Source organism: Carassius carassius, chromosome 28, assembly GCF_963082965.1.
Source record: "Carassius carassius chromosome 28, fCarCar2.1, whole genome shotgun sequence".
NCBI classification, from domain to species: domain Eukaryota; kingdom Metazoa; phylum Chordata; class Actinopteri; order Cypriniformes; family Cyprinidae; genus Carassius; species Carassius carassius.
The window spans coordinates 12,845,999-12,872,754 of NC_081782.1; the positions used below are offsets into that span (position 1 = coordinate 12,845,999).

The 26,756-nt window shown below is 37.2% G+C and overlaps 1 protein-coding gene across 13 annotated transcripts in view; it reads right to left on the bottom strand.

Moving 5' to 3' along the window:
- The window catches only part of myo18ab (myosin XVIIIA b), a 106,042-nt gene that overhangs the window by 5,254 nt on the left and 74,032 nt on the right, over positions 1–26,756 (bottom strand). For 9 of the 13 annotated variants that reach the window (XM_059514388.1, XM_059514384.1, XM_059514383.1 and 6 more), the window contains 19 exons: positions 26,024–26,167; positions 25,087–25,176; positions 23,740–23,859; positions 23,261–23,372; positions 20,485–20,612; positions 20,023–20,177; positions 17,726–17,849; positions 17,391–17,591; positions 16,789–16,899; positions 15,051–15,155; positions 14,457–14,603; positions 14,245–14,358; positions 11,015–11,131; positions 9,548–9,631; positions 7,816–7,953; positions 6,723–6,908; positions 5,049–5,188; positions 4,390–4,434; positions 75–197 (listed from right to left, as the gene is read on the bottom strand). In XM_059514388.1, the coding sequence (XP_059370371.1) occupies positions 75–197; positions 4,390–4,434; positions 5,049–5,188; positions 6,723–6,908; positions 7,816–7,953; positions 9,548–9,631; positions 11,015–11,131; positions 14,245–14,358; positions 14,457–14,603; positions 15,051–15,155; positions 16,789–16,899; positions 17,391–17,591; positions 17,726–17,849; positions 20,023–20,177; positions 20,485–20,612; positions 23,261–23,372; positions 23,740–23,859; positions 25,087–25,176; positions 26,024–26,167 (2,384 nt within the window). The remainder of the gene's footprint in view (positions 1–74; positions 198–4,389; positions 4,435–5,048; positions 5,189–6,722; positions 6,909–7,815; positions 7,954–9,547; positions 9,632–11,014; positions 11,132–14,244; positions 14,359–14,456; positions 14,604–15,050; positions 15,156–16,788; positions 16,900–17,390; positions 17,592–17,725; positions 17,850–20,022; positions 20,178–20,484; positions 20,613–23,260; positions 23,373–23,739; positions 23,860–25,086; positions 25,177–26,023; positions 26,168–26,756) is intronic. The other 4 variants (XM_059514389.1, XM_059514386.1, XM_059514381.1 and 1 more) reach the window with 1 other exon arrangement.

Below are 26,756 nucleotides of genomic sequence, written 5' to 3' on the forward strand. Positions count from 1 at the left end.
CTTCTAGCTTGCTACATTGGGTTTGGGATAAACCATTCTGTGGGGTAACAGGGAAATGAGGTGACAGGACTGACCTTGAGCTCTTCAGACTACCATCATCTGACAGGTTCTTGGCAGAGCCCTTGTTTTTGGACAGCCATGACTTCACCCCATCAACGCGGTCCTCCACCTCAGAGTCTGTATCAGAGGCGCCCTCGCTGTGCAGAAGGAGGAGAGGGAATGTCAACAAAATGAACAAGCAGAATCTGTACATAAATACTGTTAGTAGGAGGAACACAGGGATTTGCGGTGGAGGAACAACAGTACAGAAACATGCGCCCGAACTCTAGAAACCTGGAAAAGGCCTGTGTGTTAGTAAGTCAGACTCATAGTCCAACAACAGTATCCTGCAGCTAGCTGGCTCTGTTTAATGTGTGAAGCATCCAAAAGGGTGAGGTCAGTACAACTCCAAGCCAAACCAGAAGAAAAGAGTGCATTGAAAAGAGAAAAACCATTCAGACTGTAGCTTACCAGACAATAGCTCTGTTCCAAAATCTAGCTGGCTGTCTGCGAAGGCAGCATTTTAAGGGATCATTAACATGCTCTTTATTTTAGGTGTACCTACAGGTGAACCTATGTAAGCAGTAGGTGACTAACTAGCCATTAAAACAGCTAAATAAAAATACTGTGATGTGTAGTGGAATAAAAACTGAATTATGGATTATAGGTTGTACAAAGCTTGTGAAAAATCCTCTGTAACGATCAAAACTCAATGATCACGGGAAGGAGGAGGCGGGAACCGGCAGACAATCAAATAAGGTTTTAATAATGACAAAATAAACACAAAACAGCGCGTCAGCCCCTCACGGACGACTGACGCGCACAAATAAAAACCAAACACAACTAAAACCCAGGCCTGGTCCTTTCTCGTCCGTCACTGTCGTCGCTCCGGTTTTATATCCCTCCATCTCCTCCGTAGGACTCGAGACCGGTGGGTCGAGCAGGCCGGGGGGTACCCTCGAGACTGTGCTCTACCCCCCTCCCCCCCTCCCTCCCTCCGGGGCACTCGAGACCGGTGGGTCGAGCAGGCCGGGGGGTACCCTCGAGACTGTGCTCTACCCCCCTCCCTCCCTCCCTCCGGGGCACTCGAGACCGGTGGGTCAAGCAGGTGTCACTCATCTCCAATAACTCCACCGGCCTCGCTCCTGTTCCCACGTCTCTCGGCCCCGCCCCACTCGTCACATCCTCCTTTATAAATAAGGCTTTTAGCCTTGGACTACCATGTTAAAGGACAGTAAGAAGGAACAGGCCATTTTGGGTCTGCAATTAACTTGACTCACTATGCTACGAATACCATGCATCTCTGGATACGAATGGGTTTTGTGGGGAAGTGTTGCGCTGTCAATAAGAACGAGTAAACACAGGCCGAATGTCCCTGGGAGCAGATGCATTTGCACCTCACACGGAAAGCAGCGCTGTGAATCCCAGTCCTGTTTGCTCATTTCTCTGGACCAGATAAACCCATTGGATTTGTATTTGGCTGGATTTGCAAGTCAATGCTTCCCTGCCTCTTTAGATTAGTCTTATCCTTCACTTATCGCACAGCACACCGTACTGAATAACTATGAATCGCCCTTCAAGGACGTAGAGCACTAAAACATCTCCATGTATGCACAGCCAGGAGACCTTTAAAGAATATTTCATATGAACTGGGCCCTTTCTCACAATTTTGTTTCAATTTAAACTTTTTATAATCATTGTTATTGTCCTGCAGCACCATAGGAGTCAAATGTCTCCCAATGAAATTATACTCCATACAGTAACTCATTATCCCAGGCATAGAGAGAAGGTTAACTCAGAAGCAGCAGCTGCTTTTCTCTGACATACAGTTCCGATCTGCTTAGCTCTCCGTTTGTGGTATTATGCATATGAGAATATTATATATGCATGGACCCAAGAGGCAGTGCAGATGTCACTAAACACTAACTGTACGCTCACAGTCAGGGTGTTAGAGAGGGTCTAAATTAGAAGATCTGATACACTGAATAGAAAACACTCAGGACAAAATAATTAGTTGTCAAATGAGTAGTGCTCCGTCGATACGGGAAGGCAACTTACAGGTGCCAAAGTATGTATTTTTTCAAGACCCCTTTTGGCTCTTGCGTAAGCCCTAGTGCCCTGGAGGTAAACCGAGGTGAGAACGTTGTGTGAATAAGCCTTGAGCTCTGCTAGCCAGCCCATCGCTAAACAGTGGGACAGCAGGGTCTTTGTAATGAAGCGCTAATGCAAAATGTCACACACAATTTATGTCCTTGACCATATACCATTAGTTAAGCTGCACCTAAGCCCAGGGGAACAAACAAACAACACAGTGAGAGAGGAGAGACATTAATTGTCTGTGACAACGTGCCTCCATTGGTTGTACATCTCTGTTACAGGCTATTACATTTATCATTAGCACCTACAGAACTCTCTCAACCCCTCTATTTTCCTCTCTAGTCCATCTCTCTACTCTGTTTTCTCTCTCTATCCCTGCTCGCTTTCCAGCCCTGACCCTTAAACGGGGAGAATTTGGACCTTTATATTGTGCAAGTTTCCTGGCTTTGTCTCCGACTATCCATTTAATTGCATATATAAACTCAAAACATATCTAACATCTGTCTAAACTTGAAAGAATTGAGGGAGAAACGAATAGAATCCTAAAAAAATTAAAGCTATGTTTATTATTTCCCTTCATGTCATTCCAAATCAACATGACTATCTTCTGTGAAATTCAAATAATTAAATTTTTCAAAATCACAAATACAATGAATGGGAACTGGGGCTGTTAAACTGCAAAATGACAAAAAAAAAGTACAACAAAAGTGTCATAATAGATAAAAAAAAATACAACAATATTATAAGTCTTTTGAAATCATGATAGCTTTGCTGGATTAATAGACAGCATGGACTACTACTATTTTTATACTTTTACGATGCTTTTGTGTCTTTTCTGAACATACTAATGTAAAATTAACAATACTTAAAATGTATGTGACCAATTGCAATTAATTTTAATTAACCACTTAATGATTCAATTAATAAATCGATTGAGAGCTGTACTTAAATATTTAGTAACAATGTGAATAACAATTCCCTTCATACCAAATGCTTCATTACATGCATGTCTGAACTGTATCTAAACCAGAATTATCGTTAACTAAAACTAAAAAAAACTTTTTTGTTAATTGAAATATAGCTTAAATAAAATAAAATAGAATAGAATAATCAGTTCTCTGCTAATGTTCTCCAATAAGGTTTGCATTTAGCTAACAAACCTCTTGAAACCAGTCTAATTTACAATAAAGCAAACAAGAACCCCCCAATTAACTGATCAGGCCAGAAGGGTCAACATCCCTGCATGAACTCAAACAAACATTTCTGCAACGGCACATCCATCTATACCGGATCAGTAATGCACAGACTGCCCATTAGCTTTTAATACTTTCTCACATGATGTAATAAGTGGTGCTTAGAGCTTAAGGGTTTTTAAAACTGGAAAACACTCTAAGAGGCATACAGTGCGGACCAAGGACTATTGACAGGAGAATGAAATGGCTCGACGCCAAGGGCTGGTACTTTGTTGTAGGCTGTTGCCAGATGAGTTGGGGGGCTTTTTGTAGGACATTTGAGGGTTATTCATTATTTAGCCCTCATGGTTGAAAGATTGATGAGAAACAAGCCTTCCTTTCCTGCCTTAAGAGGCTGCTAAGTCCCAAGAACAGAAGTGTGAATTATTCAAAGGAGTGAGAGAGAGAAAGATAGGTAAAAGAAGGCCAAGAAGGAGGGGCAGAGCAACCCCTCACAGATGTTTGTACAAGGCCCTGCAGCGTTCAACAAGTCTGAATGTGGACCCTTCTGGCTCTCGAGTTAGACAGCCAGGGGATAGACCACAGTCTGGACCCTGCAGACATGTAACTACACCTGTCCTGCACTTAAACTTGTTCTTACCCGTCAATGGACACCAATCCCAATGGTGAAGCACCATATATCCAAAAGTTCAACATTACAAAGCAGGGGTTCAGGGAAAGGGAACTGCCTCTGGGGAGGGTAACTGAGTAGGGACCATGCTTGGCTTCGAAAAAGCATGCAGTTTGTATTATGCATACATTATGTATGAGGCATTGTGCATAAAAAAGGAGAAAAACATGTTGGTGATGTTAGTTGTCATGCCCGGAAGTGAGATGCAGTATCAACATAATGCTTCTAGTCTTTTCTTGAGTCGAAATCGAGATTTACAATACAGAATATTCCCTATTCTGTATTTCATTTCTCGAAAATGACTGCATGTACTGTATACTGCATCATCTTCCTGTGAGGGCACAGGAGAATTCAAATATGTTAGCGGAAGTTCAAACTTTAACTCCTCACATCTTGTTCTTTCGTTTCTGATACTTAGTCACCATGTCTTGTAAACTAGAGGTGGGAGGGAAATGAGACAAACAAAAAGAAACAAGAAGCAGAAATAAAATGTAAATAAGTCACGGTCTTAAAAACACAGCTTGTGATTGAATATTTATCATGTCTGGTGTAAAGGTTTCTAGCGCTACATTTTGCTCAAGATGTTTACCCAGAATTCTGACCTTTTGCTGACTTCTGCTCAGCATAACCCATACGAAGTGTGAGTGTGCTGCTATTTCCTGTTATTTGGGTAACTTCAACACACTTAAACGAGCAAATAAACTCAGCTCTGCTCTGTAAGGTGCAGGTCACTGAGAGAAGCGGAGCGGCGCGGAATGAGGCTGAACAGAGATGTCTTCCTCTGACTGATGAGGCCAAGTATATAAAAAAGGAGCTCCAAATTATGTGCAGCAGTTTTCGAGGCATAAATATTTAAGAGAGTGTGAATAAGAGATGACTGAGACTGAGACTGGCTCACTGATTGCCGTCTCCAAATGCTCAGTGAACAGTGCATTCATCCAGATAGTGTCTTCTCTCTTTTTCTATCTCTTTTTTTGCCCACTTATACACATGGAGAAGCTCCCTGAGGTATGCATTAAATAAAGAGTCCTCAGAGCAGCAAGTGTTACCTGTTGATGAGATCCTCATTGTCATCACTCTCCATTTCGTCCTCAATAGCAGCCTGGAGGTCTCCGATCCTCTTGAAGGCCAGCTTGAGATCTGCCTGGAGACTCTGGTTGGCTGCTTCCAAACTCTCAATATCCATTTCCTGAAGAGACAAGGTTAGATTTCAGTCTAACGGAGAGGCACTCGTTTCTGCCTATATTTACATTAAGAACAATTTTGCTATGGTCGTCTAACATTCACATTAAGGTATTATTAAAAAAAAAAGGTAATAATTTAAGAACACTGTTAAATGTAAACTTTTATTAATCTTAAAGTGAACATCCATTTTTCTTTACGGTACATCAGTGTTGTTACTGTTAACTAAAATATCAAAAAGCTGAAAAAATATAAATACTAGATACTAATATTTGATACTTAGTCACCATCATTTTAAACTAAAAAAATGTAAATGTTACATGGCAACTGAATTAAAAAAAAATTATTTAAACTAAAGAAAGAATTAAAATTAGTAATACTAACGCAAAAATAAAAATAAATTAAATCTGAATAGAAATATAAAAAAACTAATAAAAATTAACTAAAATGAAAATATAAAAATAAAAGATCATTCAAAATACTTATAAATACTATACAAGTATATAAATAATACTAAAATAACAGCTGTACATTAAAATGTTGTGATGCCTAAATCAATTTGTAGTATTAGTATATTGAAACTGTGTCTTTTTTTTGACAATGTAAAATAATTGATTATTGGCCAAAATAATTAGTAGCTAGACTGTATTAGCTAGAGTTTTAAAGTCAGTGCATCCTTAGTAAATCATGATTTATTTATTTAATTGTTTGTTTATTTATTTTGTAACTGAATCTTCTTTAAATATTCAGTACACATTATAAATTCAGTTGTGAAAAAACAGAACATCTATCAAAACATAATTATTCATGCATTTGTTCCATTATTTTATATTTCTGAATTGGCAAAGTTAAATTCTGCATTCATCAACCATGGTGGCCGTGGGCAAAGAGAGTCCATTTTTGACACTGATCTGTAAGGTCAGGCACTATTGTCAGTGGACTCGCTGTTCCTATTCATCCCAAAGGGGCTCAGGTCGGAACTTTATTATGGCCACTCAGTTTCTTTCTCACTACCAGACTTGGAAAATCATTTCATTATGGAGCCTGATATCATGCTGGAAGAGAAAAGAGCCCTCTTCAAACTGTTGCACACCTTTTTTAGAATGCCACTGTATGCTATAATTTTGCAATCTGTCTGGAATTAAGAGGTTTAATCAAACCTTTTATCTAGAGGGTCCATATAGGGTGTATGTAACATTTCTGCTTTCATCACATGCTTAAAGGGATAGTTCACTCAAAAATTTGAATTGCCATCATTCATTCCCCTTATGTTATTCCAAACCTGGAATATAAAAGAAGATATTCTGAGAAAAAGTCTCAGTGTTTCTGTCCATAGAATGGAAGTCAACAGACTTTAAAGTTCCTAACATTTCTCAAAATACTTTCTTTTATGTTCTGCAGAAGAAAGAAGTCAAACCGGTTTGTAATGACATGAGGTTGAGTAAACAATCACAGAACTTTGTTTTTTGAGGGCACTATCCCTTCAAGACACTTCAGAATGAGAGCATCAGTGAAGCAGAACAGCAGACCAGGCTTCTCACCAGCTCGTGTTTCTTGCGGCTGGCTTCTGCTTCTTTCTTGGCCAGCTCGGCCATCTCCTCCTTGACGTCTCGGATCTGCCTCAGGAGACGCTTGTTCTGCTCTTTCTCACGGTTCTCGCTGGCACTACGTTGGTCTCGTTCCTCAGTCAATTTCTCGAGATTCTCTTTCAGCCTTGCTACAAGACTCTGCAGAACACACAGTCATTTATTTAAGATATATACAGAGCAATAACATGCACCATCGCTTAAGTGCTTCTGGACACACTGTGGTTGTTTACAGGATCCTGCAAGTCTAGCACTGAAATATGCAAGATTGTCAAGCTATCCATATGGTGTGAAACTCCAAATAACTTCCACAGCAGCTTTTCTGTGATTTTTCACACCAAAGGTGGGCTGCACTGGCATAGAAACAGAAATCTCTACACAGACATTCTTTACAGCTACGGATGGGCACTTTTTAAACAAGCTGCCTCTAGAGATAACATTGCCCAAGCCTGAACTGAGTTATACGTTCAACAAATCAGTAATAACAGTGCTTTTAAATTGTTCTGTTGACAGATTTTGCTGTGGGCGCAGTGGACGTTTGTAATTTGTGCAGAGTGCCAATTGTAATTCTGCAGGTGAGCGGGAGCACCCGATAGAGATGAATGATGAAGAGGACTGGCTGTTGGAAAATGTCACTTAAGGAGCAAAAAACCCATCAAATCAAACAAAACAAAATGCTGAAATAATGTGCATTAGAGGAAACGCATTAATTACACTAGCTGTGTACAATGCAAAAACCGATGACCCACTGCCTCTGGCAACATAAAATATATCACATGAAATGTAATGTACATTTCCACTTTAAAAGTGGGACTGATACTTTTAATTTGAACAACACAGAGGGGGTCGAAATAATCCACATTTAATTCATAGTGACATTTTTTGGTGGGGAATTGTAAAACACTTTAGTACAAAGGTTAAAGGTCTATAAAGTATGGACCAGGTGGGTGTGTAGATTAATTTCACTCTTATCTGATATTTCAATGCCTGCGCCCTGACCTTTTGACACTTCCAGCACCCCACATAAACATGAATCCTGCCAACTCACCTCCATGCGTTTGACCTGTGTCTTCTCAAACTCCAGCTTGGTCTCCAGCTCACGGATCTTGGCCTCCTGCCGGCTGACCAGAGACTTGTCCACCATGGACTGCTCTTGGAACTCTAGCTGACTCTGCAGGGCTGTGAGCTGCCAAACACACACATACGGAGTGAGAATTCACACAAATACACTGAGAAAGGACAGCAATCTGTATTTCATGAAAATACTGAATATAACTATTACCTGCTAAGCAATGACTCAAAGAGACAAAGCCCTCACTACCACGGGGTGTCTTTAACGAGGCCTACCTGGTTTATCAGCCTTTAAAGGGGTGGTTGACTGTTTTTTTTCTAGGCTCTTCTCAGAAATACACGATTGGTTAGCTGTCCAGTGCGTTGTGATTGGCTAAACTTCCATTGCTCGCTTGAACGTCCCGCCCCTCACTTCAACAGCATGTGTTACGGTGGTAAACATTGGTGTCTTCTATATTGCTTATCAATTGCAAGCACGGCTCTTAATGGTATGTTTTTTTGTTGTCTCATACTTTTAGATACGCTGCTATTTGTAAATGCTACTCCTTCAGTTAGCTTTTAATATACGGTTTTATCCTGATTAAAGCTGTAATACAGTAAGGCAACCGCATGCGCGTCTATGTATTCAGCATCTCATAGCTACGTGAAAATTAGTATATTTACTGAGCTGATGATCTGAATGAGAGAGCGACAGAGAGAGAGAGAGAGAGAGAGAATTCTGTGCTAAGAATAATAGTTTTTCTGAATACACCATTGGCAATATATATTTGTTGAGCAAATTACACAACTTTAAGATTTGTGATAAGGAAACAAACTGTTACCTACATTATGGGACATTAAATTGGCAAAGAGAGTGTAGAGAGTTCAGAACCTGATGCTGAGAGTGCAGTATAAAATTCTGAGAGAAAAGACTGATTCTATAAATGAAAGAGTTAAATACTAAAGACAGGGGTGTAGCACCAAATGTTAGGCCCCACCCTCACATCACAACACCTCATCTATAATATTAATAATTATAATCTTTATATCATTATGGACCACCCCCTTGCCAAGGGCCCCTGTTACTCAGTTCCACTATTACACCCTGCTGAGAGAGGCAGAGTCTAATCTTATAATTAAAGTTTCAAATGCTGAGGGGGTGGAGTCAGATTCCATCATTAAAGAGACAACAGTTGAGTGGGTGGAGTCTGTTCATATAATTAAATATTCTGAGTTCAAAACAGAAAGATTCTGTAAGGATCTGAAGTCTGATTCCATAATTAAAGTAAACTATTGAGGAGGTGTAGTGGGTTAATATCATTTAAGATTCATTTGCTGAGGAGGTGGAGTCTGTTCATATCATTAAAGAGTCAAACGTTGTGTGAGCAAAGTTTGTTCATACAATTAAAGATTCAAATGCTGAGGGGGTGGAGTCTGATTCCATCATTAACGAGTCAACTGTTGAGAGGGTTGGAGTCTGAGCCTATCATTAAAGATTCAAATGCTGAGGAGGTGGAGTCTGTTCCTATCATTAAAGAATCGCAGGTTGAGGGGGCGGAGTTTGGCCATATAATTAAAGATTCAAATACTGAGGAGGTGGAGTCTGATTCTACATTAAAAAGTAAAATGCTGAGGAGGCAGACTGTGATCACATAATTAAAGACTCAAATGCTGAGGAAGTGGAGTCTTTGTGAATATGCATTTATGTATGGATGCTAAAGTGAATTCACCTTCTCCTGGACATCCTGTTTCTCCTTCATGGCCTCCTCCAGCTGGGCCTGCAGGTCACTGATCTGGGCCAGGTTCTGTGAGGACTGCACACGAACACACCAATGAGGGGTCAGAGTCTTCTACACATCACAGGACAACCTGAAGCTACAGTTCCTTTATATTTATGACTCTAAGTCATTTGTCATGCTTTATACATTATATCTTTAATGGTGCACATTCTGTATTTACGTATGAAATACACAAATGACTAAAATAGAAGAACAGTTGTTGTGGGGAATTTTTATAAAGATGGACTACATTTTCTTTATTCTATTGATGCATACTGTCCGGTTTACCATTAAAACAGTATGTAGAGAACATACCAAAGAAGTGGGTAATATGTTATTTTGGGAATGTATCTTACAGCACATTGCAAACCATTTAGCTACTGACAGACAACCAATCTTATGGTCTGTTAATGACATCTCAGAGAAAAATGGCAGCAATAAATGGTATGTTAACAGAAGGACGAGTGAAATGAAGTGGAAAGAGTTAACTACGAGACTGTCTGAATGCCTCAAGTATGATTGTGACTGTGTTTCAAACATGTGCAGTGTTCCCATAAATGAACCATAGAGCTGGTGAAGTAAACCCAGGGGAATAGGGCTGTTCCACTGGAGAGGATCTGTCTACTTAGGGTCTGTGAAGAGACATCACTCTTCTCTACATTGATGCCATAGCAGCCTTCTGTGTTTAAAACACTCGTAATGACAATCAACCCACGTGCTCAAATATACGACAATCGCTGCAGTGACACCTTCACACTGGTCCCATTGACCAATCAAATAGAGAAATACAAAATGGTCTATCTGTACATGCTAAATGATGCTGTCGATTTGATTTACATGATGGAAGCATGTTGCCGAGAAACAGCAATAAATCATACTGGAACATGTCAAACATGCTGAAATGATGTAGCATGCAATATTAACAGTGTCAAAACACACACACACACACACACACACACACATACATATATATATACATATATATATATATATATATATATATATATATATATACATACATATATATATATATATATATATATATATATATATATATATATATATATATATATATATATATATATATATATATATATCAATCAGATTTTGAATTATATATCATGAATATACTATATATCACGGATATCTTTCCATCTATAAATCTGTTATTACAATTTTTATATATATATATATATATATATATATATATATATATATATATATATATATATATATATATATATATATAGTATATTTATTTAAATGTTATTTAATTTGATGTATAATTTCTTAACATTTTATTCATATTGAATTTTTAGGATAAAAAACCCCAAAAACAAATGTACATACATCTACATGTACATCTACTCTGTGAACGATGATGACAGAGAGGCTCTGTATAGTGACTGAGAGAGTTACCTGGGCAACAGCGGCTTTGTGTTTCTTCATGAGTTCGTTCATGTCCTCCTGATCCTCCTCCATGCGAGACTGCAGGTCATTCTTCTCCCTCTGCAGTCGACTCAGCTGCTCCTCAAGCTACATGGAAATAAAACAAAAGTATAAGACAAACACAAATATGACTGCAAAATTGAAATAAAAAAATGTCTGAGAAATGGAAAAACAATCAATCTGATGCTTGACGTTTTGGCAGGTCTTAAGTTTATGCATCAGGAACTGATTGGGGGCCAGAATGTGTTTTTAGTTATTTTTATTGATAAAGACAGCAGCGAATAGGCCACAGACTCAATCCTCTGCCCTGTCAGGAACATACACATCTAACCACTCTGTCTTCAGCAACTGAAAGCCCAGCTCCTTTAATTCTTTAAAGAGATCATTTTCCTGTCACCCCGTCACTAAACAGTAGCTGCTTGCATTGTATAAATCCCTGAGAACACAGCACCGTCTCCCAATTAGAAATGAGCACTTCACTGCCTGTTCCGTCAAACAGTATCAGAGGTCTAATTCCATTCAATAATAATTACCTCAACAATACAGGAAGCTAATCTCGGAGGAAAAACTTTCAAATGTATTAGCAAAAGCAAAAAATTTAGACGTCAAACATTACTTATGAATAAGTAAGCATAAAAGCAAGAAATTACATTATTTTGTAAAAACATCCTTATGAAAACAGTTTGCAATTTCTTTCACACATTTAATCTCTTTAACAAATCGAGACAAATGAATTAAAATTAAAGGGGTTATATTCTGCACTTTTTAAAATAGTTTTACTTGTTTCCCTGATATGCAACAAAAATATCACCATTTTTACCCTCTCTGATCAAAAACAGACTCCTACTGTTTCTTTAAGAGGCCTAAAAGTGAATGACTTGGTTAATCTCACTTAATGTGAAAATGGCTTTAGCAGTATGTGTACAACCATTCAAAAGTATGGGATTAGTAAGATATTTTTTCATTAATCATTTTATGTAGCAAGCACACATTAAATTGATTTAAAGTGACAGTAAATACGTTATAATATTATTAATAATATTACAAAATATATATTTTTTCAAATAAATGGTGTTCTTTTGAACTTTCTATTCATCACAGAATCCTGGAATAAAAAAATTATCATGGTTACCACAAATATATTAGCCAGCACAACGGTTTTCAATGTTGATTTAAATTTTAACAATATTTTACAGTATTACTGTTTTTACTGCATTTTTGCAAATACACCCTAGATTATCAAGAACATAAAACAAAACATTAAAAAGTATAAAATAGAATAAATTACATCTGGTACTGCATTCAAATAGAAAATATCTGTTGTAAATTTTAATAATATTTCACATTATTACAGTTTTTTTATAAAATAAAATGGAGTCTTTGTGAGCATAAGAGACTTCTTTAAAAAGTTTAAAAATCGCACAAATCTACAACTTTTGTAGCCATATGATCGTGTGCTTGTGGTTAAGGAATCAATATTAGTGGTCGACCGATATATCGCCAAGTCCGATATATTGGTTGATATTTGGGATTTTTCAAATATCGGCATTGGCCAATACGTTTTTTTGCTTCACCGATGTGTTTGACTTTTATTTTGACAGCGCTGAGAAAGGCAGTGCTCACTCTCCCTTGTTTACTGTTGTTGTTAACAGTTCTGTCTAATACGGATAGAAGTCTGTTTAATAATCAGATAGAACTGTTAAACAAAGGAATTCATGAATACAAAATGTTTTCTAACGATTGCTTTTATATTATTAGTAATAGAAAGGCAAACATTATAATACTTTCTCGTTTGCCGTCAGCATTAAGAAAATACACATTTAATTTACACAAATCTTTGCATGACTAATGAACATTTAATATCACAAACCTTGCAAACTTGTAAAGTGTGCATTTTTATCTAGCATGATCGCTATTCTCTGTGTGAGGGTCGGTCCGTGTGAATTTCAAATTATGCTGCACTTTATGCATTTGCCCACTGCCATATTCATGTCATTTTCTCTGTGTGCTGTGTGTAAAATGAGCTTTACCCTTGCTTTATTTGAAAAATTTGATTCCCAATGCAAACAAACTTCCAAGAATACGGTGTGCCCAGTTTGTTACAGTGTTTACTTCCTTTTTAATTATATTTTTATTAAATATTTATTTGTTTGTGAATAAAACTTTGTCATCTAAAGTACAAGTATGTTTCTTCTACACATTTATTCTTTAATCCATTGTCTAAAGATTTTAAATTCCTGTTTTATATCAACTATTGGCCACCCTACTTTCCAAGGTATCCTCATCGGCGGTAAAAAATAAAATTAAAAAATATTGGTCGACCACTAATCAATATTATGATGATTTTTCAATAACCCAAGTTTTCATAAATTATATATATGGACTGGTTTTCCATTATATTTCTCTTTTAACACAAGATACTGCTAAAAGATATTTCCTATTATCTGTACTGTTCCATTTCATGCCTTTAAACTCTGTCTGGCAGGTCTATTGTATCAAACCTATGTGCCACCTTCAAAACCTCTGGTGGAAATCCATGAGCTCTCGGGGAGGGGTGACAGACAGACCTGAAGTTAAACACACAGTGATCATGACCAGAACATTTATCATGGCCTTGCTAATCAATATGACAATATTTAGAAGAGAGATGGGTTTAGCAAAACCCACAAAAACACTGCACCAAAACAATGCTTCAGAGTGGCTGCGGCTTTATAGAAAATTAAAATGTTCACTGCACCCTTCTGTCAGAGTGTCTCTTGCTCCAGAGAGCTGAGCAAATATGACAGGCGGTGACGGCAACAAAAAAAAAGAAAACAATATGGAGACAGCGTCAGGGGAACAGCATCTGCAGAATTTGGCTGCATCTGTCTCTCCTGATATCACCTTATAATACACTGCAGCGAGGACACAATTACACAATTTTCTCCACGCTGAAATAATACTGAATCAAATGACAGAATTATTAAAGTGTAATACATTTCACGCCAATACAACCGGTTTAATTTAGAGCCGACATTGGGAAACGTGCCATTATGGGCGGAAATCATTTCCCCGTAGTAAATAATTGAAATGACATCCTGGCTGCCACCTATGGTGGATGAAGACAGGTGGTGTCCTTTGTCTCTGTGTGCGAGATGACTCTAATATAAAAGAAGCAAAACGACTCAATTTTGTTCTTTTTTAAACACAGACTGACTTACTGCCTGCTTGGATTTAGATATGTCATCCATTTGGACATGGAGGTCCTCGATCTCCACTTCCATTGACTTTCGGGCTTTGACTGCAGAAGCACATGTGAACTCCGATTCCTCGAGCTGTGAAGAGCACACACACATAAATAAAATGTATGTTTATGACTGGATGTCATATATGATGTGTTAACTACAGAACCCAGAGGAGCTGAAGAACAGACCTGGTTCTTGAGCTGAGCGATCTCTCTCTTGCTTGGAGCATTGTTCTTCAGGTGATCCAGCATGATCTGGGCATCAGCCAGCAAGGCCTTTGTGCGCTTCAGGTCTTTCCTTAGACGCTTTTCTGTTTCCACATCTCTGTGGCTCACCTGAAAACACCAAAGACAGTATACACTTTAAGCAACTGTTTATTTGAAGAAAATGCAAAAGTATTTTATTTTTGTGACTGTACTGTACATAACCTTCACAAAGTATGATATGTTAATATAGGATTTAAAAAAAAAATTATATTGAATATATAGCTTATAGCTTGTGTGCTCACCAGGGCTGCATTTGTTTGATTAAAACAAATCTGTAATATTGTAAAATATTATTACAATAAGATGCAATTTATTTCTGTGAGGGCAGAGCTGGATTTTCAGCACCAATTACTCCAGTTTTCATTGTTTTCAAGTTAATACAAATAAATGACAAAGTGACAAAAATTCACTTAGCAAGATTGTACAGATTTATTTAAGACAGTGCTAGTTGTCATATTTGAAACCATATTTCCAATTTTGATATTAGTACAGTATACAGTAAGTTGAGTACTGTACCTGGTCTTGAGCGCTCATCAGCTTGGCTTCCAGGTCTCTCCTCTCCCGCAAGACCTTCTGCTTCTCTTCATACTCCTCCTCCAGCTGCACCTCCATTTGCTTGAGCTGCTCACACACAAGCATAGTAACAGAACATCATGGAGGGCTTTGTAAAGTAGGTTTACCCTGAAGAGTCAATCCAATTATATACCATCCATCCAGACATATAAACACATTCCCTAAATGTGTCTTTAGATGAGTCTGAGCACCTTCAAGTGTCAATCAAGGAACTCAGTTGTGAGAAAGAAGGGTAATTATGGGATGTACTGTACTGGCAGCTTGATTGGTTAAGTGGAGAAGAGGGAAAGGTGAACTATACGTGATGAAAATAAAATAGCAGCCCCCATGAATTATACATTAAAACAAAACTCAATGAGTTCAGCTTATCTGCACCTCCGCGGCAAAGACACTCCACAAATGTGAAAGCCGCTATCTGCAACAAGAGCTGCGCTGAACAATGCTGAATGGAAATTCTTATTCAACACATGGCCGCATATGTCTTGTTTATTTATGTTGTACAGGAGTTGAAATGAGCTCTGCATAAGAACTGAACATTAGCAATTAAAATGTTATAAACTGAACTCACCTGAACTTCTGAAACCAGTTGTAAAGTATTCTGAGCATGTTTAAGTGGTGTTAGCTGTTGACTTGTACAAGTGTATGGGAGCTCTAAGGGCTATTTGTACTCTTTTTTTTTTTTAATCATACTTTTCTAATGATTTTGACATAAAAGATGTTTTCTGAGACATAGACTTATTTTGCAGTGATCAGAATAAAGAAGACATTTGAGTCCCCATCATGACAAAACTTTTTGTTATTAAAAGAAAATAATAATAATAAGTGCTGACAAATCAATTAAATGCAATTAATCGCATCCAAAATAAAATATTGTGTTTCCGTAATGTGTACTGTATATTTATATGTATATATAAATACACATATATACACATGTATTTATTAAATACAGTTTTATATATATATATAAAATATGCATATATGCATACATATTTATAAATATATATATTTATTATATTATATAATAATAACATTATATAATAAATATGTTTTATAAATATTATATAACAATAAAACTATAAATATATATATTATATTATACATATGTATACATATATATTAATATAATATATAAATCATATATAAATATGAATATTTATATACACTTTAATATTTCTTAAATATATACATGTGTGTGTATTTACGCATAAATATGCAAAGTACACAAATAAATGACAAAAACATTTAATTTGGATGCGATTAATCAATTTGACAGTACTACTAATAATAATAACAACGCTAAAAGTTTTGTTAATATAGTAATGCATTAATTAACAGTACATTAAAATATTTCACTTCATACTAATATTTACTTTTAACAAATTATATTATTTAATACAGATATTACCTAAAATTAATATTAATAGTATAAATAATTAATAAATAAATAATAACACTAACATTACTACTACCACTATTATTATTATTATTAATATTGATTTTCTTTTATTTACAAACATCTCCACAAAATTCAGCATTTGCATAACATGAAGACTGAAATTTTTAAATCAATTAAATACATACATAATTTCATTCATACGTACAATGAAGCTAACATACCAAAGGTTGTAATGATTATTTGCAGTTATTTTTGTTGAATAACAGCTGGTTGACTGTATCATACCTTCTTGCTGCAGGACTGTCTGATCTCCTCCACCTCGTCGTCTTTGCTCTCAATCTCTTTCGAATGTGTCTGTCTCAGTCTCTCCATCTCCATCTCCAGACGCAGCTTGGCCTGCAGGTCACAACATCAACAGCTCAGTTAATACAAATCCACACCTTCTGCAAGCATACGAACATGCATTTGAATCCAGTGGAACAGGCATTATATGCATACAAATGCATATGCAAAATATCCCTGTCACACAGGCCAATAAAAAGCTTTGTAATTATTATTATAATTTATGCCGACTGTGAGTATTGACAGTTTCTTCATACCAACACATCAGCTGAATTTACATGAATTAGCATATTACGCATAGCAGGTGAAAATTGTGTGCACGGAGAATGTGCATCATTCCAAGAAATAATACATTAAACATCAGGCAGCTCAATACAATGTATATTCTTCTTGATGTCACGAGTGTACAGCTGGCCGGAGTGTGGTGTGTGTGCATGGGTTTACTTAGAAAAAGTTTGAAAACAAAACTGTTGCAAAAGTTAGTGAAAATGAATAAAGTTCTGACCAAGATGTAAAGAAATGTGATAGTGTGCGAGTTTGATTACCTGCTCGAGCATCTGAATGGTCCCAGCCTGTTCATCAAGCTCTTCTTCTTGATCTTTGACCTTTGCCTCCAGGTCACGAAGCTGCTTTTTAACCTTGGCCAATGATGCTTCATCCTTTGTCTCCTGTGAGTTCAGATCTTGAAGCTCTGCTTCCATTTGCTCGAGCTTCAGATTGACAGCACATATCTCCAGATCCTTATCCTGAGAGAGCAGAGAAAAACTCATTTAGAACAACACGGTCTGGACTGAGCACACACTGACATGACTACGTCACAGCCAGGAAAATCTGTGAGTGTGAGACAACAAAGGAGGATGATATAAGAGAGGTTGCTGACCTCCAGTTGTTGTCTGAGGCTGAACACTTCCCCGGTCAGCATGTCTTTCTCTCTGCTCAGTTTTTCCCGCTGACTCTTCTCTCTCTGAACCTCCTCTTGAGCCTGAGTCTGCTCGGAGTCAAACCTGCAGACAATGCATACACACAAAAAACACACCATCAACAAACTAAAAGTCAAAGAAAGAGGAAACAAAGGTACAAAGACACTTTCCAGATGCTTTACTCTCTCTTTTCTGATGTGGTGGAGCGAGCTGTCATATTGCACCTGATCTGCCAAGACCAAATAAATTCCACAAGCACTAAACTACAACCATGATAGCCCTTCATATAAAACTAAATATGAAAAAGTGACATAACATTTTTTTTTAACAAACCAGTATGTTCAAAATTATGATAATATCTTAAAATAATATGATAAGACGCCAATTTGCAATATCAAGCAGCAAAACGAGCAGTTTTGTACAGCTAAAAATAACTGGAAGCAAATGAGACCGTAAGCATCAAATTGGCAATAGAAACAAAACGGTGTTATTTTAGAAAGTTTTGTTAGGTATGACAGTTTTTGTCTATGAAGTATACAGTAGTTTATCTATTTCCGATTTATTTCATACAGGTTGATGCTCTTAAACTGTTTTAGTGTGTATCATGATAACATCTGCCTCCCTGCTCTTTAGATATCAGTATTTGCTATAGAAAAACCCATATTAGTTGACCACTAGTCAAAATATATACAATACGGCAATTAAAGTGAGTTTCTAATTCTTGAATGACTAATCTCTCTGATCACTATAAACAAAGCACGAGTTTAATGTGAAATACACAAAAATGGTTTACCAAAAACAAATAACATGATACAAAACATCAAAAAAAAATAAAAAATATATATATATATATATATACATAGCATACCTGCTTTTCCTAAAATAGCCAAGCATAGTAGAGTGTTGAGAAACTAAAACTCATGTAAGCTTTACGGTATTGTGTGTGACGTGTGTGTCAGGAGGGGTATTAGAGAAAAGCATTCTGATTGGGTTAACCTGCAAGAGAGCAACAATGAGCAAGGAGGTGGGAGTTGTGACGCTTCGGGGCAAATCAGTTTGTTCTTTCCCTCTTTTCCTAGTTCTCTCTTGTTCTCCACCCCCTTCTCTCCGAGGCCGTTATGATCCCATAAATGAGTCTTATGCAACTCTCTGTGTTAATCCGAGCCCCACAGAGAGATGAAGGGCCGCTCTCCTTGCCCTCCCCCATCTCTCCTACTGGCTAAATATGCCGTCACCCTGAGCCTCGGGCCGATCATTTCGTTTAGACTTTCACACATCCCCTCCGCAGTGGCAGGCACAGCCTCCGCCTGTTTACTCAAGAGTCTAAAGAGGCTTAGCTGCAGCACCTTCACACACCACCATCACTCTGCTTACAGCCTACTGCTCGGAGAAATAGTCTTAAAGCTTTCATTTTGAGATGCTTGTTACTGAGGCACTGTTGGACTATTCTTAAGGCTTGTTCACACGAAGGATGAAAACTATTATTGTTCTAATTCTGTGAGAGTAATGAAGTTCACACCACAACAATAATGGCACATTTGTTTTCCAGCTGACAAATGATTAATACATTGAAAGCCAATAAGAATCTGCCCAGCTCTTGTGCATTTAAAGCAGCAGAAAACGGCAGTGCACGCTTATAATATACATAACTTTATTTTCTGTTTGTGTCCACACTAAAGTAATTATCTTAATAGCTATCATTTTTGGTGAAAACAGGCTTTACTCACACTTCCATCGTAAAGTAATTCTACTGTCCTCAAAGTTGCTGTGTGAATCAAACCACCAAAAAATATCTGACGATAAACAAACTAGAGTTAGATTAAAATATAGATTTTCCAATTTATTGTGATCTTCATTTCATAGAGATTCTTTTTAGTCGATGCCTATTTTTCAGTTGCTGTGTTTTGCAAGATTAACTCATTCAACCACACAGACTGTTGTTGTTTAAAATGATTTTTTCATGATATTCCAAGTTAGAAGGTTGCCAAAAGAAATCATACTTTGCCTGAGTTTGCCTGACTTTGCCAGTCATCAGAACGAAAATGCACCGAAAGGAATTGTAATAAAATAACACTGAAATGGAATCAATCAAAATCGAATCAAATTCGCAAATCTGTACTGACTCCCATCATTATAGCATTCAGTTATGAAGAACTGGATTTTGGGCCAATTAAATTTCACTTTTTGGGTGGGAACATACGAGCACCAAAATCTCTTACCAACTCTTGTTGGTAAATCTTTATCTAGTCGGACTCACTTTCGCTGTTTTTTCTCCAGGTCGTGGTTGCGGCTCTGCTGCCCTTCCAGGTGCAGTTTGGTGTCCTGCAGCTCGGCTGTCAGTCTCTGGCATTTCTTCTTCAGCTGCTGCGCCACACGCTGCACCTCTTCATTGTCCGCCTGCAGGTCTGTCAGCTGAACACACAGATTCTCAGTGAGTCTGTACAGGTGGATCTGTCCATCCAGTGTGTGTCTTGTCTAGATGTATGACTTTCAGCTAATACATTCAAGCTTGAGACAGTACATGCTGTTGGACCACACTGACAATACGAGTGAAGTCTGAGTCTTTATGATGTTTTGGTTGGTTTGGAAGAATAACGTCAGAAGGGAATACTGATTTCCACAATTAAATAAAAAGAAAAATAGTATCTGATAACATATCAAACCGATATTGTGTATCAGACCAGAGCTGTCAGCTTTCGAGTGTCTAAGACGCCATTACCTTTCTCTCGAGCTGCCTCTTGTTTTGCTGCTCCACCTCTAGTTTGTCATCGAACTCTTGCTGGAGTCTCTTCTTGGTAAACTCAATCTCTCTGATGGCTCTCTCATACTTGAGCCTCCATTCTCCTCCTGAAAACACAGTCAGTGATGATTATGGCTGCACAATTCATTGCGAGATGGCCTTGTGTAATTACTCAAATGCAAAAGGATGTTATTAAATTAAATAAATATGTCAGTGCTTCAAAGCTCTTTTGTCTGCTGCACATACAGTAGTCCAAGTACTCTATTTCAACAGGTTCAGTGCACTTGTAGTTTGCGGTGCAATTAGAGATGTCAGATGTCTGTCATAAAGCAGTTAAATCATATTATTTGGAATCATAATTGCAATATGATTTTGGAGATGAAACACAGCATGCCAGATTGTCCGCGGTCATTCCCTAAAGAGAGCCAAGGTTTAAACTACGGACCTCTGCCAGGGAAATTTTACTGCAATCCTTTTGATTATGATTCACAAAAAATCCCATTCTGTGAATTTGACAATAAGGGGAAAAAAAAATTAATATACACAACTTAAGGCAAAAAAATGAAAAGCTCTGAAACCTAGATATGAGAGGTGGCTTTAGCGTTGGAATGCAGAATGGAGCCAATCCACATCACCATTAGAGAACGTAATTGCTGGAAAGGGAATAAATCAAATGTTGGTGGATTAGCATTAAGCCTTAGAGATCAGCTGCATGACACAGAGGTGAGAACAAGCCGTCACCAGTCTGACACATGCATTTAAACGAGCTCAGTTCATGACAGCTGCGATTCTAAGAACAGCACTACTGAGTATGATCACGGTCAGGCTTTCATAGAGAACAATATGAGAAGAAATAGGAAGGACTGAGGAAAAAGTAAGAGTAAGTGTGTGTATATTGAGGGGAGGAAGAAAGACAATGAGAAAACAGAAGCCACTTTCCAGGAATAGGGTGTAAAAAACTAGCGTTTAAACATCTACGGTTGACAAGACTTTTAAGTGAGCATTAAGATCTTTGCACACAGAGTCTGAAATTCTCATTTGAAATTTTTGCACGTTAAAAAACAAATACGACCTCACGTTGTGTCTATCACATTTACACAGTGCCTCTGAAACTTTCGTCCATCATAAAACATTCAGGATTAGGTTAGTTTTTCTGCGTTTTCAAATCCACAGCGAGCATTTTGATAGGAAAGGATGACGAATATGAAAAAAAGAGATAAACACAGAAATTTTTGATTCAGTGTGCAAGGACCTTTAATCTCCAATGACCACCAAAAATAATCATTTTAAATCATCTTTTAATATTTTTTATAGATTTTGGTGAAGCCAAATGTTTAGAAGCCATTACTCCAGTCTTCAGTGTCACATGATTCTTCTGAAATCATTCTAATATGCTGATTTGCTGCACTAGAAACATTTCTTAATATTATAAATGCAGAAAAATGTTTTTTTTTTCTGACACTTTTGCACTCCAAGAACAGGGTTTGAAAAAAATCCTGTTTTCAAAAAAAAAATAATTATCCGAAGCAGGGTTTCAAATTTAAGCTATAAACAATGCAGTATATATAAACATGACTAAGCATCCAAAGTTAAGTTAAAAGAAAGAGTACAACTTCACAATCCATATCCTGTCTCATTTAATCGTTCAATCAGTGTTTCAGCCGTACAAAGATGTCTACATTAAGGCTTGTAAACAATGTCACGTAACATCATAAACGTGAAAACATATTCGGTGACCATAAACTCATTAGTAAGTTAGAAAAATACAAAAATAAATTTTGCTAAATATATGCATGCACCATATGATATATTCATAATCAGTTTTTACTGTTCTTCAATGTTTTATTTATATTTTTTATGACAGACACCATTTAAATGTTTATATTTAAAAAAAAAATGAATTGAAGTAGAAATATTATGTAATTGTAACTTTTATTATAAAAACTTTTAAGTGTTTAAGCGGTTGTAAAGCCTAGCCAAAAAATGTTTTAACCTTCAATATTATAGTATGTACCAACTGACTCTCATGTATATTTTACAGCATTAGTTAAGAGAATTTTGTTCCTTGAGAAAATTTGCCATGTGTACGTGATATATATACAAAATAATCAATATTGAATCAAAATGAATCGAATTGGGAATCGACTCATTCACAAGCTTGCGTTTTGAAAATCTAATTGAATTGTGAAATTTGTGTCAAAACCCAGCCCTACATTTATGCCAAGTCAATTTTATGTTATATGGAGTTTATATATCCAACAATTCTCAAAGCAAAACATGTACAGGTGTATGTCTAATACTTTTGACAACAATTGAGAAACAATTGAGAAACCAAATTTTCCCTCTTCGTGGAAAGTTCCAGAAGCACAAGTATAAAGGAATGAAAAAGAGTGAGAGAGACATAGAGAGAGAGAGAGTGTGCGTATGTTTGGTTTTTTCAGTGCCCCCTGGCATTTCCATATAAATAGCTTAATGAGGAGCAGCGGCTCTGATGCTACAGATTATTTTCTCATTTGTCTGGAGGTGCCACGCTGAAACGCTCAGCACACCTGAAGCTCTCCTCGTCACCAGAGAGTCATGGGCCGCCACACTCCTGGAAATCCTCCCAGATAACCCTTCAATTCTGCCAAAACGATTCAGGAAGACTGTGATAGTTTTCACTTAAAAGCTTTGCTCAAAGCTCATGAGGGAATCACTTCACCAAGACATTTGTTTCCAAATTTCCTCCGTCTAGGAAATGACATCACAAACTCACCAGTGTCATCGTCGTCCATTTCCCCATTGAGCTCTGATGCCCGTATGAGTCGTGCCTCCATCACCTCCATCTCCATAGACTCCATCTGCTTCTTCATAGTGTCAAACTTGGCCTGACAAGCAAACACACACACACACACACACACACACACAGCACATCAGCTCTCTGTTCTGCAGGGAAATACTCAGACCATCTGCTCACACAGGCAACCTTGAGCCTAAGAGAAACATAAAAACACACACACACACACTCCAGGCATACAGAGACAAACACCTGCAGTCTCTATCTCTCACACACTATATCTTTCACATTGATATTTAATAAGAGACGACACAATTTGTATACGGCTCACGCTCTGCTGCATGAACTGCATTGTCTGTGCATTGGCAGAAAACATCTATTTCAGGCATGAGGAGATTTCCTCACAGAAAACCATCAAGTCACAACTCGGTTTCTGTTCAGAAGAGTGTGTGTGGTACCTGTAGATCTTTCATGTCTTTCTCTAGCCTCAGTCTATCCGAGGTCTCAGATTCCAGCAGCTGCGAGGCGGATTCGCCCGTGTTGCGCTCATCGGCGAGCTCTGATGAGAGTTCTGTGATCTGAAAAACACATATAATGAGAGAACATGAAGTGTGTGTCCACTAGATGTGTCACACATGCTCTATGCAAACTCTAGAGCAGTGTATGAGCTCATCTCACACACATATGCAGCACTTCACATGTGTATCATCGCTCGCATATTTCACACACAGATGATGGATTTGTTTTGTAATGTGGTGAGATGGTGATGGCGTAAGGTCTGGGTGTCTGTGACTGTGTGTGTATATGTGTGTGTGTGTAAAGGTGTGATTTTGTACACTGATGCAATACTGATATATGTATAGCAATAACCTGATGTAGGAATTTAATTATGGATGCCTTATATTGGACATGTAAATGTAGGGATGCATTACACTTTAGTATCAACATTAGCTATATGTCAAAACATGTTTCACATGATGCTTGGATTGTGATGTTATTCTAATAGACCGGTCTCTGTTTATAATGTTTATAATTCAGCTGTTAGCAGCTGTTACAAACATTTATGTACAGTATTGTACTGTATCTAAAATCATGCACTTGCAGATGGTGCCAGACATTTAATTTAATAATTTATTTTAATTACATTTCCTTTTTTCTTATTGCTTAATGTTTATTTGAATACTTGAGATACAGTATTGCTGTAATCTTCAATTCAATTAAATTGTTTTTTAGTGTTTTTATATATATATATATATATATATATATATATATATATATATATATATATATATATATATATATATATATATTTAATAATAAATAATTCAAATTATATGAAGAATATACATGTTTACATTTACAATATACATACAATAATTATATTTAAATATAAAATATTTTTGTATTAAATTCTTTATTGAAGTTGTCTTGAATAATTAATTGTACGCCATTGTTTTTTGTTAATATTTGCATTAACATGTATTTTTTTAATAAAAGGGGTTATTTTAATTATTATAACCCTTATATTTATTTAAAATGTAACCAATTTATTTTGTTGATATTTATACTAATATATAACTTCTTAAATAAAACCTACTAATTAGTGTAATTCCATTCATTTTTGCTGTTATCACAAAATTCTTATCTGGAATAATGAAATATCATTGGCATTGCTTACTGAAACATCGGTATTTGGTATGTGACAAACTTGAAAGTTTAGTTTCTTCAAATTCAATTTGAACTGAATCTGAACTGAATTTGAAGTCAATCTCAGTTTGTGAAGTGAACTGAATTTCAGCACTAACCTTGCTTTCCAGTCGGTCACTATTGAGTCTCAATTCATTCCTCTCCTTCTCCACTTTCTCCAGCTTCAACTTGAGTTGCTGAATTTCCTCCTAAAGACAGACAGGCAATCAAAGGAACACAATAATAAGACAGTCAGAAAGATAGGATGACAAAATTCAGCTAAAAAAAAAAAAGACCACAGACAGTCAGACATTCAGACACAATGACAGCCACTATATTCAGCGAATTATAGAGATAGACAGGTAAGATGAATTAGAACAGAATGAGAGACAGGTGGAAACGCTGCCCTATTCCCTGAGTCTCTGCGACTCTGTACCGCAAACCTCCTCCCACTTTCTTAAACTTTTCTTTTGCCAACTTGAGAGAACTGCAGGCAATCAGTTTCAGCTATGAAGGCTGTTTGTGCAGAGGAGATAGTGACTCTGTGTTTGTTTGTTAAAAGCAGGCTGTTTGGAGGCAATATCAGCACCCGTCTGTCTCTCGCAGGAGCACGCCTGACTGCTTGGCTACACAAGCACTCAGTGGGACGCGGCCCAGCGGACGAAACACGCACGCGTGCGCACACGCTCTGTGACATGCTAATGCACTCCCCTGTGGGAAGCAGAGTTGCTTTTGATCCAGCGAGCTTCATAGGTAATGTATGCATACACACAACTCTGCCACTCTCCCCACACACAAACACACACAACTCTACAAACACTCAGACTGAGGTGAAGCCACAGAGACAGTAATCAAAGAGATGGGCGCTTTGGGTGCAACTGAGAGATGCAGTTGAATTTGAGAGGGACCCCTGCAGGGCGGAGAAACCGAGAGGGGCATTAAAAGCCACACAGATGGGCTTTAAATTCAGCTGTGCTATTGACAAAAGGCAAAACCTGTACATGACATGCCTATTTAGAGCATCTGAAGTGGTTAGTGAAGATGACGGGTGCTTACGTCTTTGCCGCGGATCTGTTCCTCTGTAAGCTGAACCTCGATGAGAGGACGGACGGTGGTGAAGAGCTTCCACCACGGCCAGCCTTTCACACCCCGGTTCTTCTTGATGTTTTTCTGGATGCAGCGGATTGCCATGTGCTGGATCTGAAAAACAAAGACATTTTGTTTATGACTGCCTGTTCTTCCTACTGCTGTGCTTGTGAGAAATTGTCAGGTCTTGTGCTTGTGAAGTACAGTGGTTCAAACCAATCAGAGGCCAGTAGGACAATAGCAGGCCTGTGTTTAGAGGCCAGGGCCCCACGGTCAAAGAGCTTCCCTTGGGGAAACCAGCACTGAATGGACCTTTTCAGCTCCAGGACGTCCACAGTATGGTCTGCAATAAGCCTATGGGTGGGACTATTGACTAAACGCAAGGAACCAGCAAGTGAGGTATAACCCCAAGAGCAAGCAAAATGTTTTATAATGAAGTATGAGATAAATATTTATTATTTAAAAACTAAATTACACTATTCAAAAATTAATAAATGTAACATTTAGGAAAGATTTAAGTAATATTTAAAAAAAATAAATGTTCCTCTTTTTAAAAAAAATGTTTTCATTACATTAGATAGGCCTACTTAAATTAAATGTAATTTAATTAAATATTTAAGAAGTGTTTAAATGTAATATAAAAAAATAATTTAAAATAAATAAATACATTTCTGATAGTATTTTCTCTTAATTATGTATTTTA